At 36.0% G+C, this 18,691-nt stretch overlaps 1 protein-coding gene across 3 annotated transcripts; it reads right to left on the bottom strand.

The window, feature by feature from the left end:
• Positions 1–1,391: 1,391 nt before the first annotated feature.
• LOC105033527 (uncharacterized) lies at positions 1,392–17,657 on the bottom strand. 3 transcript variants are annotated; one of them, XM_010908384.4, is made up of 8 exons: positions 17,393–17,657; positions 16,255–16,392; positions 13,467–13,592; positions 11,207–11,436; positions 10,686–10,768; positions 2,836–2,947; positions 1,890–1,964; positions 1,392–1,813 (listed from the first exon to the last, which is right to left on the bottom strand). In XM_010908384.4, exons 2-8 carry the CDS (start codon positions 16,373–16,375, stop codon positions 1,643–1,645), a joined length of 918 nt encoding a protein of 305 aa, XP_010906686.1. In that variant the 5' UTR covers positions 16,376–16,392; positions 17,393–17,657; the 3' UTR covers positions 1,392–1,642. The 3 variants fall into 3 exon arrangements, with proteins under 3 accessions (XP_010906686.1, XP_010906684.1, XP_029117182.1); XM_010908382.4 differs by having other exon boundaries at positions 13,467–13,595; positions 17,393–17,611; XM_029261349.2 differs by lacking the exon at positions 17,393–17,657 and adding an exon at positions 16,577–16,709 and having other exon boundaries at positions 13,467–13,595.
• Positions 17,658–18,691: the final 1,034 nt, after the last annotated feature.

Below are 18,691 nucleotides of genomic sequence, written 5' to 3'. Positions count from 1 at the left end.
CCCCATAAAAAAAAAAAAACCATCATTATCATCGTCGTCAGATCCTGACACTTCTATCATCTCCATCATACCACTGATTCTACCATCATCATCACTATTATTGCCGGCACCCACTATCATCTCCTTTACCATAATACCACATCGGTATCACTATCTCTATTGTATTATTACCTCGACTGCCTTTGCTGCTACTACCACTCTCTCCATCATCATATTTATTCTTGAAATATAATTAATTAAAATAAAAAAAATTAAAAAAATTATTTTTATATTTGAAAATAGAAAAATATAAGTTATGCCAAATGGTGCCTTAGTTAATGGTGTTGTTTACAATACAACTAGGGTAGCAGCTTGAGATGAGTTCCAATTTAAAATACATGAATCTCCGAGCATTTCTTTTCCTAATAAAGAGCATTTTCATTTCCTTCTTGTCTCCAGAAGGAAACTAAAAGCATGGTAGGATGAAAACTATATAATATAATATATGTATAAATTATATTATATAATATTATATATTATCTATATTATATATTATATGATATACATAATATAATATTATTATATATAATAATATTTATATAATAAATAATATTATAAAAAATATAGATAGATTTTAATAATTTATTTAAAAAAATAATAATGCAAAAGAACATAACTAATGAACGCTGAAACCACCTTCCAATCTATAAAAAAAAAATATGTATAAATTATTTTTTATATAAATATTATCTAAAAAATATTTATTTAAAAAATATAAATTTTTAAATAAATTTTTTTTCCCTCTAAGAAACAAATCCTTAAGAAATCCAATTATCTTGCGCGAGCATCACCTTCATCACATCACAGCATGCTTCCTTCAACTCCACAGCACCAAGAATCAGCACACTTTGGATATCAAAACACATTAAGCAATCAAATTTCACAAAGTCATTCCAACCTATTCTTCTCTTCCAAGACCAATCAACTCTTGAAATGTCTCAGGACTTTCCAAATATTTATCCTAACTTGGATAAGATAAACTAAGACCATAAACATTAGCTAATTTAACCAAATTTAAAAATAAACATATATCGAGTATCCACGAAGCTATTAGCTTATAGTAAATCCATGAAGCCATCGGCTTCGGAACTGTTAAAAGTTGCATACGGCAATTGAACAGCAAAATCTACCAATACATGGAAGGAATGGTTGGCTGGTTAGCTTTCAGGATCAGGAGGTTACATTGAGATTAGTGGAATAATTGGGCTGCTCCAAACTGGGCTACCAATTCTGGGGCATGGGTGCAAATATAGACGTCAAAATTCAAAAAAGAAAAAAAAAAAAAAAAAAAAAGAGTCATCTAAATGCACCAACCTATCGACCACATGACAACAGATTATGGTGGACATAACTCGAGCATAATATAACAATATATATTATGATGATATTTTTCCTGGATTAATTTAAAACTCAAACGTTTCAACAAATTTTGGTGGAATACAACAGCCTCTGAACAGCATTAAGCACTTTCCGAATGCACCAAAATGCTGGAAATCAAAATCCACCAATATCGGGGCTGATCTGGATTTTTGCCTACCATAACAAGGAGCGTAAATCACAGAAACCACAAAATTTCCCACACTAGGGCCTTAGGATCCATCCATTAACCGCTCATGACCTCACTTCCATCGGAGTCACGAGAAGCATCGATGACATGTCCAAGTGCACCACTCTCTTCATCAATTTCCATTTCATTTTCAGATTCTTCCTCCTCGCTGTCTTTGTCCTCATAAACAACTGGTGGAATCTCTTTCTCAGCCTCATCACCAGGGAACTGCAAAGAAGAGCATAGCTTAGTTCTCAGAAGTCCATTAAATAATCTTATTAGCACAACAAGAAGCAGAACTCACCCCAGCAAACAGGTAATCCAGACAAGTAGAAAGCTGCACGGCCGAGCGAAATGTTGAAATCCTTGAGTCTATAAGCTGCCAAAAGTACAAATAGTGACATGCAATCTAGTACATATTAAATCACACAGTATATCCAATAGCTCGGCCAGAAAGAATCAACTAGTGGTGCATGGTAGTTGCAATCCTTTTGAGTGTAAATGCAAAAGAAACAGGGTGCACCATTATTTTGGCTGGGGCAGGGCCTTGTGTCATACTATTACACGTTTAAGAAGAAAGAAGAAAGAAGAAAAGAAGATGCTGCTGATGGGTGCTAGTGCATACACACCATACTCAATCCTCATAATACTTGTATTGGTCTTAACAGAGCATCATTTGCCATTTGCTACTTGGTTGGCAGACATTTATCTGGCATGCTGATCGAAGCTCATATCAGGGCTTCTAATAAGACAGGGCTAAACAAGACCATCTTACATGACATCTTATTAATGATTGAGATGGATGGAGTAATTGGCAGTCTGGGACTCCGGATGGTTATTGGGGAAAGAATTGTTTTTGGCACCACATTGACTGGGAAGTGGTATCGCAAAGAAAAAACTGAAAGCTAAGGAAGCTGGAATACAAGTGCATTTTTCAATGAACTGGAAGATTTCTACAGAATTCCCATAAATATTATCACTTTACAAGACGTTAGATGCACATTTTTCATATCATACTGGGGAAGCAAAGGCACATTACTTGCAAAAAAGGTACATTATAACTAGGAAGTTTAGAGCATTGGCACACTAATCTCTATAGATCCAATATATATATATATATATGCACACTGCATTTATGCCTGACATTCTTTTATTGAGACATTACAGACCAAGGCAAAATTTTCATTTGTTTAAGACATCATAAAAATGAAGCTCTTCATAAAACAGGTCGATTGAGAGATGAATGATACCTGGTATAAAGAATTCAGAATGAGTAGCGATGATTGTTGAGATGCTATACTGCTTGCATGTTGACTGAGCAAACTACTTAGCCATGGAAGTGCACAAACCAATACTGCACCTCTGTGACAGGAGATGGAATATAGGAAACAAATTGCAAGTTGAGTGCTTCATAAAAAATTGGAAACAAGCATATAAAATCATATAGCAATTTAAGTTATAAGAACATAAAAATTAAATACAGTTTAAAGCTAAAAGCATCTATCGCTCTTCTATTAACATAACAGAACAATTTAATCCACTCATACAAGCAAAATTTAAAAGAACGGAACAACTTGATCCACTCATACAAGCAAAATTTAATAGAATGGGCCTACATTTTTTATCAAAGCTATTTCAGATTTCCAAAAGAGAGATTCACTTGAATAAAAACTTGCATCACATAAGACATTTCTCTCTCACGACTCGAGGGCTCCATGGGAGTTTCTCATCCTGTCTGCATGCAAGTTTGCACCTTCTCGAGGTTTTCAAATTCCTTATAGAAGCCTGTTGATCAGATATTTGATACCCAAGAATAGGAGAGAGGATAGAACTCTGGAAGAAACTGGTTCTTACAGATGAAGAAAAAAAGGTCTTCAAGTGGAGAAGAATTTGACTAGAAAGGCAAGTGGTCTGGAAACCTGCTGACCTTTCAATGCAGAAGCAATGAAGACTGCCTAAAATGGTCTGGAAACCATTGAAAGGCATGGCTGTCAGAGTTGGGAGAGAACTTCCTCCTTTTACAATCTCAAAAGTCAAGATGATCGAGAGAAAGTGGTTGTAGGTGAACTATCAAGTTTTGAAAGGCCATTAGTTCTATGAAAGAATTTTGAAGCTAATAACCAGCCATCTGAAATAAAATTCCTGGTCATCATTTTGACTTCAAGTTCATAATCTACCACTCAATTGTATGAATAAAGTAATGGGGTGGAAGATAAGTAACAAGTTGGAGAAAACTAGATCTATGAATGCAGATAGTAATGAAGTATGCTGGGGACAATAAATATGAGTTTGAGAAAGAACAGACACAACCAAAACATTACCAAGAAGAATTACTACGGAGGATTTAAATGGGAAACAAATCTGGCCACATCTAAAGCATGAGAAGTTACCAAATTTCTGTTATTTCAGTGGTCTTTTAGATCATAAAGCCAGACCATATGAGAACATTGAAGTTGATTGAAGTAGGGAAAAATCCTAAACTTCAATATATAACCTCACTCCAAGCAAATCCATATCGAAGTACGAGGATGTTCATCAAAGAGAAGTACCCTGAAGGAAAAAAATGAGCAAAATAATGTGACAAATATGCAGCAGAAGCTCAAGCATCATGAAGGGGCTAGCCATGGGGAATAGGGAATAATCAAGGGGAATGAGAAAGATGATGATACATCACAAACTAAAATATCCAATCTGATTAAGTCTAATCAATTGGTGGAAATTTAACAGAGTTTTCACACTACCACAACAATGGGAAGTTATCAAAGTACTATCAGGAAAAGGAGTTTTCCAGAAAGAGAAGGGAGATGCTTGTGGCAGATATCAACCATAAGCCTTTTTAAAAGTTCAGACTTGTCATGGGCCAAGACATAGCCTGGTTTCCAATATTACTGAAATGGAACTAGGTATAAACCAAAATCAGCTTGACAAGAATATCAGCCTGCAATAACAATAGATGATGAGAAGGAAAAGTCTTCAAAGAATACAAAAGCAAGCAATTCTCACAGAAGAACACAGAAAATATGAGCACATGCTCTGAAAGATGGACATGAAAAGTAAAGTCTCATCGATAGAATAATTGGAAGCAAAAGAACTTTTGATAAACATGTTGAAGACTGAAGTGAGAAAAAAAATGCAAGCATCCAGTAGCAGAGGAACAGGACGAAGTTAGTAATGAAAGATCGGTAATAACTGGTTTCACCAGTCGCCAGGAACCATGGAAGTGTTACATTGGAACTGCCAGTTTCAGCCCTCAAAGCTTTAATTAAGAGGGACATTCCTGCAGTGGTGTTTTCTCAGGGAAATGAAGATGGGTAAAGAAAGCAATCGGAAAATAAAAGCAAAATATGATTTCCAGAATGCTTTCATTGTGCTAAGCAATGGACCCATCAGGTGGATTGTCTGATATGAAAGGACAGTGAAATACTTTTGCAGAATTATTCCAAACATCACATTGATGTAACTGTTGGTTCCATAAGAAGCAAAAATTGGTGGCTGACAGGTTTTTATGGGAACCCAGAGCAATCAAGAAAAATGAGTGTTAGGATTTCCTGAAATTTCTAGCTTGAAAATGAACTTGCATTGGCTATATACAGGGGATTTTAATGAAGGCAAAATAAAACAAGGGACAGTAGAGAAATCAGAAAATACATATGCAAAGATTTAGAGCAGTAAGAGAGAGTTATTTGCATGATTTAGGTTTTGAAGGCTATAAGTTTACATGGAGTAATAAGCAAATTGGTGATCATAATATACAAAAAGATTAGATCGAGCATTACAAACTTTAGAATGGAGCAACATATACCCATCAACACGGACTGGGTCTAACGAATGTGGGGATATTACAGATAATACATGGAACATGAATCTGACGGGAAGCAGAATGGGGAAAGTTTCTCAAAAGATAAGAAATATGCAAGAGAAGTTAAAAACAGTGGAACAAAAATAACTTTGATAATGTTAATATACAGCTGCACGTTTTGAATGAGAAATTGAAGGTGACTGGTCCCAAACAGTCACTGTGGAATCTAAGAAAAAGGAAATGGAAATGCATCAAAGATAGATCAAATCTGACTAGGGAGGAAATGATGAGGAAGCAGCAGTCTAGATCATTATAATTGAAGAAGGGAAATCAAAACACTGCTTGTTCTTCTTAGAAAGGGTAGAGGTAGATCACATAGTTTTAGTATACAGAGACCCAAACACGGCATGTTTTCATGATAAAGCATCACAGAGACAGAAAGAATAAGATTGTTGGGTTAAAGGATATCCATGTTATTTGGCACACAAAGAAAAAAGAAATAGAAGAGGTGGCTGGGAACTATTTCAAAATAAATATCACTTTCGTGCATCTGTAGGCTTATGATTTAGAAAAAGTTTTGAGAAAGTTGAAAACCATATATCTGATGACATGAATAGAGCTCTATGGCTGCCCTTGACATCAGACAAGGTATGCCAAGCTACTTTCCAAATCCATCATTTAAAAGCTCTAGGACCTAATGGGATGCCTGGCCTTTTTAATCAAAAATATTGGAAGTCTGTTGGTCATGATATAACAAACAGCCCTGGAGTTTTTTGACAATGATAGTTCTTTTTAGATAAAATTAACTTCACACATATAGCTCTTATTCCTATGGTAAACAAGGTTGATGACCCAATTCTGTCCTATTAATTTATGTAATTTTTTAATGAAATTTTTGCCGAAGCACTTGCAAATAGTCTGAAAGAAAGTTTTATCTCGAATTGTTTTTGAAAACCAAAGAGCTTTTATCCCTTGTTTGGTTAATCACTGACAATATTCTTGTGGCTTTGAAGTCATTGATTCTCTAAAAAGCAAATGCCAAGGTCGGAAAATTTGTCTAACTTTGAAACTTGACATGAGTAAAGCTTATGATAGGATCAAACAAATTTTTCTTGAACAAATGGCAATAAACTGGATTTGCTGAAAAATGGGCCCCTCACATTATAAAATGCATCTCATCCGTTAGTTACTCTGGCTTATCAATGGTCCACACGAAGGTTATTTCACTCCCTCAAGAGGTTGGATCTCTCTCTCTCTACCCCCCTCTCCCCCCCCCCCCCCCGGCCCAAATTTCTTTCTAATTCATGCAGAAGGACTCTCATCACTTACTCATGATGCTGAAAACAAAGAAGAAATTCATCATGTCTCAGCAGGTAGGGCAGTGCCAAAGATTTCTCATTTATTCCTTGCAGATGACAAACTTATATCTATACAGCACTATTAAATACTTATGAGAAGGCTTCAGGACAAGTTATGAATTTGAATAAATTAAACATCACCTTCAGTAAGAAATGTCCAAGAGAATTAAAGGAAGAATCGACTTGACTATTGGACGTTCAAGTGGCAGAATCATGAAAGTATTTGGGTTTTGTGGGAAGATCAAGGAAAATTTTAGTTAACAACGTCAGAGAACAGGTGGAGAAAAGACTGCAGGAATGGAAAGAGAAATTCTTATCACATGCAGGAAGAGAAGTTTGATCAAACCAATAGCACAAGCTGTCCATACTTATGAGCTGTTTTTCTCACCAAAACAATTTTGTGCTGAAGTTAACTCTTTGATGGGAAAATTTTGGTGGGGACAAAAAAAAAATGAAATAAAGATCCACCGGGTGGGATGGAATAAATTGTGCCAACCAAAAGATGAAGGAGTCAGCTTTCAATAATTGCAAGCTTTCAACAAAGCAATGTTAGGTAAGCAAGCTTGATGACTTTCAAAAGTGAGGCCTCAATTTTTAAAGTCCTTCAATCCAAATACTTTCCTTCACATCATTTTTGAGAGAGCAAAGAGCAAATCCATCATACACAGAGAGTATTTGGGTGACAACATTTATTATAGAGGAAGGCTGTAGATGCCAGGTAAGAGATGTTGAATGTGTTAAAATATGGAAGGACAGATGGTTACCTACAAAAAGCACCGTCAAAGTCATTTCATCTCAAAGAGTTTTGGAGCCAGAAGCAAGTGTCCATCAATTGATTTAAAAAAAAAAAAAATGATAGAACATAGAACCATGACATGGTTATCAAAGTGTTCTTGACTTGATAGAGCATAGAACCATGACATGGTTATCAAACCGATCCTGACTTTTATATTTATGACTATTTTAGGGTTGCCATCAAGTGATAATTTCCTCAAGATAGATTGATTTGGAAAGCAGCTGCTGATGGAGCCTCCAGAGTAAACAATGCCTATAAATTTATTTTGGAAAAGGAAAATATTATGATTCAAGTTAGGGGACTTCACATTTAAATTGCACTATTACTTTTGCCTCCAAATCTCTCATAGGCACAAATGTGGAAGCTCAAAATTCTAGCAAAGATCCAATTATTTTGGTGGCAAGTTCTTCAATATATATTGCCAACAGAAATATATTTGGTAAAAAGAATAGTTGACGGATAATATTATGTGTCAAGCATGTGGACAAGAAGACTCAGGTTCGCATATACTAAGAAATTGAAATTCTGCTCAACAAGGCTGGCTAGTTTCTCCTTTTGGGTTGTGCTCTGATGTCTGCAAGGCAACAGATATGTGGGATTGGGCTCAATAGATGAAAGATGAATTTGATTTTCAGGTCTGAACATGTTTGTGATGATTGCTTGGTCAAATTGGCAACACAGAAATGATATTATATTCAACCAACTTAACAAGGATCCTATTTCGGTGGTGAAAAGAGCTTTTCTTTTGTTAGCAGATTTCCAAAGTACACAGGATGTGAAAGAGAAGCTTAAATATCCTGGAATATGTTTGGGAGCCTCCCAGCGAACCTTTTTATAAGCTGAATATCAATGGAGCCTCCCAGTGAACCTTTTTATCAGCTGAATATCAAAGGAGCTTTGTTTGACAACAAACAAGAAGGAATTGGATGTCATTAGAGCTTATAAAGGAGACTTAACTGCCACTTCATCTAAACAAGTTCACACACACACACACATGCACATATGCGCAGATGCACGCACACACCCACACACGCGCACACACCCATGCCCATGCGTGCACACACGCATGCAAGCACGCACACACATGCGTGCACACACACAGATATGTATGCATATATGTATATATATGTATATGTGTGCATATATGTATATATATGTATATATATGTATATGTGTATGCATATGTATATGGATATATGTGTGCATATATGTATATATATGTATATATATGTATATGTGTATGCATATGTATATATATATACATGTGTGCATATATGTATATATATGTATATGTGTATGCATATGTATATATATATGTATATGTATATATATATATATGTATATGTATATATATATATATATATGTATATATGTATATATATATGTACATATATGTATATATATATGTGTGTGTGCGTGCGCGCGCGCGTGTGTGTGTAAACTTGCCTGTGTACATTACACCTTGCTTTACATATGGTACCCCACAGGTTTGAGAAGAACTAGAAATTTGAAATGTGGAGTACCATGCAAATGGTCACGAAACACAGGAAGGTTGAAACAGAATGCCAAAAACAATTGTTAGGAATAGATACTTCACATATCAAAAGATATGGGATCTGTATACTACTAAAATATATAGGTAATTAAATGTTTGAAGAGGCATTGTAAAGAAATCTTCATCTAGATCAGGGATGGACTCCATTGCAGATAACTTACTTTAAGCTGTCTGTTTTACCAATCCACAAAACGAACAGTAAAACAAGGATGTGGAACCTGGAAATGAAGGCTTATGCATACCTTTCAAACTTAGCATTAAAGACATCCTACTAAAGGTACAAAAGGAGATGGAGACAGACACCAAGTGGTACTTTATGTGATACCTGCCTTTTATAAAGGAGTCAGGAGTAAGGAACCATGGCCCGAAACCAAACTTTTATGTGGAAGCCAAGAAATGAGAAAGTGATAATTCAGAAATTAGTATTATGAAGGAAAAAAGACAAAAAGTTTCTAAGGCTATTGTTGTATGGCTGCAAAATTTTCTGAGCTCTCTGTGTCAAATTTAATTTGAAGAACCACAAGATGCAATAAACTGCTGCATATCCTAGACCATTCAAGAAGACCTGAATAGAAATAAAAATTAAAATGAAAGGATAATCACTAACATGCAGTGTTTTGAACCCACTGAATAAGAATAGAGAATCTAAGAAAAGAAAAAGACAGAAAAAGAAGAGAAGTGGCACTAAACAAAAGGTGAATCTTGAGAAGAGAAGGCTGTCACTCCTACTTAGTGTCAACAGTGATGAACTACTTCAATCTAAATGCCAAATCTCTAGCATTTTAAACACGGTGCATAAGGCCACATATATGGATGCGGTCCCTTGGTTGTACCACATTGCCTATATGCAGTTACCAAATGCAGTCATATTGCATTATATGTCGAAAAGCCAGTTCATTAACACTATGTGGCCATGCATCGATTAGCATTTTATAGCTGTATACGTGGCCCATTTAGCATTATGAGGCCAATCATTTGGCACGCTCTTATGCAGGCCTTACGGATAAAGCATGTCCAAACTGATAGGAACAAGGATGATTTCAATCATGTTGTAATTATTTCTATTCATATTAAGTACTACGTATTAAGCACTAGTTTTTAGTTGTCATTCTAATATTATTATCCAAAAATAAACTTTACTATCGTGATTGCTGTTTGTATGGTACTTAATGTATCTTATTTATTTTTATAAAGTTAAAATGTACTAACTGCATATGCAGCCCACATACCATATATGCAGTATCCCTTGACCACATGGATACCGCAGCTGTTTTTTAAACATTGCAAATTTCTAAATGGCACTATCGAGTAAACTTCTTTCTATAAATCTAGTTTCTTTGCTACAACATTTAATACCTTTCAGTTTTCCGTTGTGCAGCTGCAGTGAAACATGAAACATGTGTATGCTTGCAACTGAACATGCTGTATTTGAGGGGAAAGGGAGTGGTGAATAGACTTTATGTTATGCCCAACTTAGGTCATTTAACCTTACTACAACAAACAATCTCAGCCACCCATACATGAAGTAAACATAATTTGTCTCAGTTCAATACTAAGCAGTATTAGCCTCATTTATAATACCAATATGTTACCTTGATGGGAGCACAGATTTAAGAGATGCTAAAAGTTTGAGAACTTCTGCTGGATTTAGAAGTGAGATCGACTTTTCAATGACCTGCAAGTAGGCATTATAATAATCAAGAAACCTAAAGACAGATCGCAGTTGAAATAAATTAACGAAGCAGCAAAAGCTTCAGTATCTTAGCAAGATATTGAGTTGGTTTCAAGGTTTCTGAGTTTGAGATACTGAAGAAGACATTTATGCCTATGCAATGTTCTAAAATTTCAGAATCAACTCAGAGACCAATCCTTCTGTTTCTGAGTCACATTTATTGCAGCATCATAGTTTATATGAGATACTCACCAAACTGAAAATGTTGTCAAACTCTAGATAGTAGGATAGGATTATAAATTGATATCCATAACTTCCCTAGTTATCAAGCAGTTCTACAAGCTTATAAATCTACAGGATGGTCATTTAGCAGGAATCGGCAGCAATTTTTAGTCCATTCTCACTTTCAGAGTAACATTATTAAAGCAAAACAAGACAAACCCTTTCATCCCTAGTGTACAAACAGTCCAAAAGCAATGCGTGATCTTCAGCATGTAGTGCTTGCTTGAGCAAAATATGCACTGAATCTGCACTGGGGGGCTTTAAAGTTGGAGAGGGTTCTTGCTTGGAACTGCTCTTTGGTTCATCATCAAGCAAGTCTAGACTTGCAAGTTTTTCCTCCATAGTTGGCTCATCCAAATTAACTTCACCACCAAATTCTTGCATTCCCCCTAGAAAATGCATTAAAAATTAATTATAGAGATAATCATCAGGAAAAAACATTTACAAATTTGTCATTTATTTTCCTTCATGAACACTACGACAATTCAATATCACATCATGGATGACCAAAGAAAAACATTTCAACCTTAATTTACAAACATATAATTAAAATGAGGAATGATTTAGGAGAAAAAGGGTTTTTTGCATGCATATCCTTGCAAATATGGCTTATTACATGTTTACCCAATTACACTCCAGAAATCACTATTTGCATATATGCCCTTAAAACATCCAATTCTTTCATGGATACCCCTCCAGTTATTTTTTTGGTTAAACCATTTTGAGTATCATTTGGCTTTTGCCCTTTGACATTAATACCCCTGAGGAAAAAACTTACATTCCGTTTGTATCAAAAAAAGCTACATTGTCCACATTTTTCATGGGTATTAATGTAAAAGGGTAAAAAGTCATTTTACACTTAAAATGGTTTTTCATTAATATTGTCAAATAAAAAATTTAACAGAATGGTGTCAATGCAATAAAAACAACATGATTTGAGGGACGTATATGCAAATAGTGCTTTCAGAGGGTAAATATGTCATAATTGATAATTACAAGGATATATACATACATGTATATACATGTATATATATGCATATATACATGTATATACATGTGTGTGTGTGTGTATACATATACATACATATATGTATATACATGCATACATACATATATGTATATATATACATACATATATGTATATATATAGATATATGTATATGTATGCATATATATGTATATGTATGCATATATATGTATGTATATATGCATATGCACGTATATATATATCTATATACATACATACATATACATGCATATGCACGTATATATATATCTATATACATACATACATACATAACATATATATATATCTATATACATGCATGCATGCATGCATGCATACGTATATGTGTGTATATGCAAAAAACCCCAAAAAAAAAATGAAATTCCAGGATATTAAAGGCCGCTTAACCAAGGATAAAATTTGCTCTTTGTTGCAAATAGCTGAAATGATTCAGAAATATCATGGTCGAAAACAAACAAGAGCATAAAACCAAAAGATGGTTCAACTAAGACCATCCGAAGGCAGTTTTTCAATAAATTTTTGTAACTATCCCTGAAGCTTGCATTCGCCTTTAAGTGTTGCTTAGTCATTCACTAGCGGCCATCAATATTAGGAAAGCGGAGTTAGTTGACTAGAAGTACAATGGTCGATTTTAATTTTAACCAATATTCTGGACCTAGTCCTACGACATGTTAGCTAAGTCAACAAATGCATATTTAACAAGCGTAACACATAAGGTTGTTAAAATGCCTAGATGGTGGCTCCAACAAATGCATAGGCAGGATGCCTTAGGTGGTCAAGCAAGCACCTGGAGTTAAAAATTCTCATAGTTTATTAAGATGAATATGAATATAAGTCTTTAATCAAAATATCAATAAAATAATAACAACAACCCTAACTTCCAGGTTTCTCCCTTTCAATTGTTTGCTGCCCCAAGTTCTCTTCTGGTCACAAATAATGGAGAGGGCCAAGAACTAAGAGAAAAGCTTGACACAGAGTCATCATTAGAAAATGAGATTAGACCTAATATGGATGGTTGTGATATTAACATTGAATCGCTTTGATAAATATAGTCAAGTATTCATTAGTGCATCCCAAATTACTAGATATGGTTCATATAATATATGTAGGGAAACTATTGAAACTTGAAGTATTAAATAAAATAAGGAATAGGCATCCAAAAAGGAGCCCACCTAGTAACAAGGTGCCCGATATGTGGCCATTGGCCAAGTGCTCAAGAAGCTGCCTTGCCTAGTGGCTTCTAGAGCATTGGGCATCTAAGCAGCCACCTGTGACAACCTTGGTAACCAAGCCAAAATAATTGATCTTGAATCTCATTTGTAATTTCAGTTATGACTTTCTAACAATAAAGGAACAGAGATGGCATGATTTACTTGACAGCATGCTACTTACCAGCAGGAATACAATTTCCTTCACTCGAAGGATATACATCTGATGCTACACGCTTCTTCGCTTTTTTCTTCTTGATTGGAGTGGTGGTTGCTTCCAATTCATGATCCTTGGATTTTCCTTCACTATCTGCTGCAACATCAAAGAAAACATGAAAATCATGTAAAAGATACTTTGATAGATAACAGCCTTTTTCATATAGCAATATTGTTAATGCAGTCTTGACCATTTAAGGCAGGGTTTTAATGAATTTACAGGACTCCTCCAATATGTTCCTGTGAGCGGTCATATCCTACATCAGGATCAAATTCACTCTTGCTACTTTCACCATAGTCTATATTCACCTACGAATTTCTCTTCTTATACATACATACATACATACATACATACATACATATACATATATATATATATATATGAATCATATCCCACCAAATTAACTAGCAAGATTACTTACTTCCAAAAAACATCAAAAGAAAGTTATTAGCATAAAAACATCAAAAACTATTTCAAACAAAGATTGGCAATAGAAATGTTATTACAACATTATTACCATGTTCCTCAGTATGTACATCATAAGTTTTACAATATTCCACAAAACTTGGACCATGGATCTAACATTGCAGCACACAATGCCAAAGTATACTCAAACTAATATTTATCAAATTCACTTGCATTCATTAACCAAATTAGTCATGAAGATAGATGGACCCATCATATTTTCCACAAACAACTATGAATCTTCTCCACCCCTCTCAAATACAAATATAATGTTGTATGTTTTCTCCCCAAAAATAGGCTTGTTGCTTGAAGAAGACCTTTGAAACTTGTAAGAGGAGCCACTTTTCCCCATTATTCATTAGAAAATTAAAAAGAATCAAATTGTATTATCCTGCACCCCCAATTACAAAGCCTTATAGTAAAGAGCATGTCCAAGCACCTTATAGCTGGAATTCCAAAGAGCACACATATCACCATGCAATTTCTTCTTAACATCTAGAAAACATTTTCAGAAACTAAAGAAACTCACATTCTCGAATAGACTAGCTCCTTACATAGCTAATCCCATCATGATTTCCAGAACCACATTATAAATGAGCTTCAAGCCAGCTTGCACAACAACATTCTAAATATGTGCACAAAAATGAAAATGCCAAAAAATGAACCATTACAGTGAAGAATGTTCTTTGCAAGCAGAGAGCTTCCATGAGAAGCAATTATGAAGTCATTATACGATATATTATCTAAGATTATGCGCAAGGCTTTGCTTTCAATTGTCCCACTATAATAAGCATAAAACAACAACATTTGCAGCTAACAACCCATCATGCGGAGTTAAAACTTTGAATCTTATGATCAAGGTTTCCGAAACTGGTACCAGTGGCCGTATCGACCAGTCAGCGGTACGGTTCGGGTGCGGTTCCATACCATACTATATCGGACCGACGCAAACCAACACATGGAGGAGGAAAAAAGAGAAAGAGAGAGAAATACAGAGAGGGGGGGAACCGAAGATGACGAAGGAGAAACGGTTGGAGAGGCCGCCAGACGGCGTCTGGCTGGCTGCCATGGCCACCTGACGGCGCAGTCCATGCGGGCGACGTCGTGGGCGTGAAACAGAGGCGTCACTCCTGTTTCACGGATTTTTTTAAAAAAATCCGAAAAAATGTGAAGTCGGCAAACCACTTAACCCATTGTCGGCTTCACTATTTTAGCTTTTTTTTTTTAAATTATTTTAGTGAAGCCGACAAACAGATTGCCAGCTTCATTGTTTTAGATTTTTTTTAAAAAAAATTAAAAAATAAAACTGGCAAATCGATTGCCGACTTCACTATTCATCGGGCTTTTTAGAAAATCCGATGAAGGAACAGGGACGATCGGCCCCGTTCCGCGATCGCAGCTCCGCCAGCACGGTCTCCGCTATCCGGTGGCCACGGCAGCCACCTGACAACCTCCAGCATCCCCTCCGCTGGCTATGCGTGCCTCCGGTACACGCTCCCCCTCTATCTCTCTCTCTTTCTCGCTTTTAACCGAGCCCTATCAGGCATCACAAGACCACGGTGGCTTCCGCGGCCCTTCGGTGGCCACAGCGAGCCACCGACGGCCTCCGACGGCACCTCCCCCTCCTCCTCTCTCTCTCCCCCTCCCCCTCTATTTCCTTCTCTTTCTTCTCCAGCACCAACGTGTGCCGTTTTCCACACCGGAACAGTCTCGGTTCCCTGTCGGTCTGGTTCAGCATGCCCCGAACCATCCAATTCGGGACGGTTCTGAGAACACTGCTTATGATTCTCTTTTGCAACTTCCAATTATTATCAATATTAATCTGCAGTAACACAAATGCAATAATCATGTATGATAGAGGATTTCTAATTGTAAGATGTCAAGCATATCCTACCACAGCTTATCCTAAACAATTCTTGAACAATGCCCCTTTCCTTAATAAAGACATTATGTCCATTTTTAATGGTGAATAGACTCACCTTTTTAAATTGAAGGCATGTAATACTCATTAGATGTCAACCGCATCCTTCAACAAGTGAAAATGGATTTTCACCACATACAACCAGAATCACAGTGCTCTTGGAGGAGCATCTGGATCAAATTCATAATTCTTGAGTATTTTTGCTTCCATAAACTTGTGTCCCACTAGAGAGCAAACATTGTCTAATATCATGCTTGACTTTACTAGGGCATCTATAAAAATTGCTTTATAGAAGATATGTATCATTTCTAAAAGTAGCAAAGGGAAAAAAAAAAACTTAGAATGATTTCATCAAGCCCTTTTCTTTACCTTTTCCATCTTGAATCTTCTGAAAATCATCCTGCACCTTCAAAGTAGTTTTTTTACTTTTGCGACTTTTGTGCTCTCTAGATTTGGCCTCTAGATCAATTGTTGCACCATCCATTGTCATGAAATTGTTATGAAAATCTGCATCAAAGAATTGAAGGACACAAACAACATATTAAAACAAGATATCGTGAATTTTCACCAACATAATGTTTAGAAATTCTAGTAAGGATTGGAAATTAAATGCTTCATCTAACCTAACTACCCCACAAGAAAATGAAAAAGACTATAGATCACCCGCTATTGGGTTTTGGGATGGGCGGACCTCCGGCGTCGCCTCCACTATGAGCTGCCTCCACTACGAGCCGCCGGGCAGAGAGAGAGGAAAGTTGGAGTGGAAGGTAGGAAAGTCGGAGGTAGGAAAGTCGGAGTGGAAGGGCCACCGAGAGTAGAATAGAGAAGGGGAATCGGACTTGATATGGGGTTTAGGTATTAGGGTTTAATTTTAATTTTCTCAATTTTCTCCAATATCTCATTGCCATATATTTTTCTCCTTAAATTCATAGCTTTTGTTTTTCCAAAAAAAAATAAATAACTTATTTATATTCGGCCGTTCTGAGCCTCCTTCTCCTTAAATTCATAGCTTTTGTTTTTCCAAAAAAAAATAAATAACTTATTTATATTCGGCCGTTCTGAGCCTCCTACCACATGAAAAACCAATACAAAATATAGGAAAATCAACAAAAACAAAGGAAATGTTAAAAAATTAAAAGACAAGACCTTTTCCCGCATACTTCTCTCTCACACAAATGTATACTCACAAACGCCTGGTGCATGAGCATACGAAAAATTAAGAAAAAAACCTCCAGCCATCCTCTAAACTTCCCTATTCCGCCCCTCCATGCCTCCCACCTGATTGAGAGCATACGAAAAATTTAGGAAAAAGCCGCCAGCCATCATCTAAACATCCCTATTCCGCCCCTCCATGCCTCCCACCTGATTGAGACTTCTGAGAATGGATGAACTTCCCTATTCGACCGCTCCGAGCCTCCCACCAGACTGAGGCTCACAGAGAAAAAACCAAGGCAAAATATACGAAAAATCAACGAAAACAAAGGAAAGGTGAAAAAATTAAAAGCACCTGAGGGAGATCGGAGAGGAAGGCCGACGCCGGTGACGATGAGGAGGAAGGCCACGGCGGAGACCGGTGGGAGCTAGCGGCGAGGAAAGCAGAGAGGTGTAGGGGGAGGCCGACGCCGATGTTGATGAAGAGGAAGGCGACGGCTCAGACCGGCGGCGGGGAGGAGGTGGGCGTCCCAGGGCTCGGGAAGGGTTCGACGAAAAAACAAATCGCTGCCGGTGCGTGAAAAAAACCCTCGTGAGAGTCCAGAGCGAGCCAGGAGGGCTCCGGACTTGCTTTTAATGTATTGTGTGTGTGTATATATATATATATATTTTCAATTTTTATTATATTGAAAAGACTACATAGTTTCACATCAGCTTACCAATCAGGATCGGCGGTATAATAATCCTTCTTAGAAGCTGGTTGACCGGTTTTATTAGAATCCGACGGGGTCGACGGCTTTCGGTTGGGCTTGATTCTCCCGTCCGACCTCCACCAATCGAGCCAATTTTTATAATAATTAATTTTGAGTCCGTATATTATATGCGGAGTCTAGATCGCATCATTAATTTTTATAAAATTAATTATTTTTTAGATTAATAAATTAATATGATAAAATAATATCTATTTAAATTTTTTATATCAATTCATATTTTCAATTACATACATAAATAGATTTTAATTATAAAAATATAATAATATCATACTTTATCACACCATTTAATTCACATACATGAATTTTAATTCAATCATTTAATACTATAATATTTTTTATTTAATTTAATAATATTTTATAGATTTCTTTTGATCCACATGGCATTCATAGATGATAAGTTGATGCTTACGTAGATAAGTTAACTTACTAACATACTTTCTCTTAGTTTTTACTTTTATATATATATATATATATTAGCTTATAACCCATCCATGCTATACAATTATTTTATTAGAAATCTTTCTTTTTCTTCCGTCTTATATATATATATATATATATTAGCTTATAACCCATCCATGCTATACAATTATTTTATTAGAAATCTTTCTTTTTATTTCATCTCACATGCATAATACTAAAAATATTTTTTTATTATTTATGTAGGAAAATTGAGAAGGTTGACGACTTTTGTGTAATCCTAATCCTCCCCAATTTCCTCGACTACTACTCTCTCTCCTATCTATGCAAAAGAAAATTGAGAATGTTGGCGACCTTTGCATCGTCCTCACCTTCAGCCTCCTCGCTGCTACTGATTTCTCCGATTTGCGCTTCCTACCCCACCACCATGCTTCTCTCGACCTCCCAATCACCGTCGTCTCTCT

This window comes from Elaeis guineensis, chromosome 3 (genome assembly GCF_000442705.2).
Source record: "Elaeis guineensis isolate ETL-2024a chromosome 3, EG11, whole genome shotgun sequence".
NCBI lineage: Eukaryota > Viridiplantae > Streptophyta > Magnoliopsida > Arecales > Arecaceae > Elaeis > Elaeis guineensis.
The sequence above is the reverse complement of the archived record's forward strand: the minus strand, read 5'-3'. Positions and strand labels throughout refer to the sequence as shown.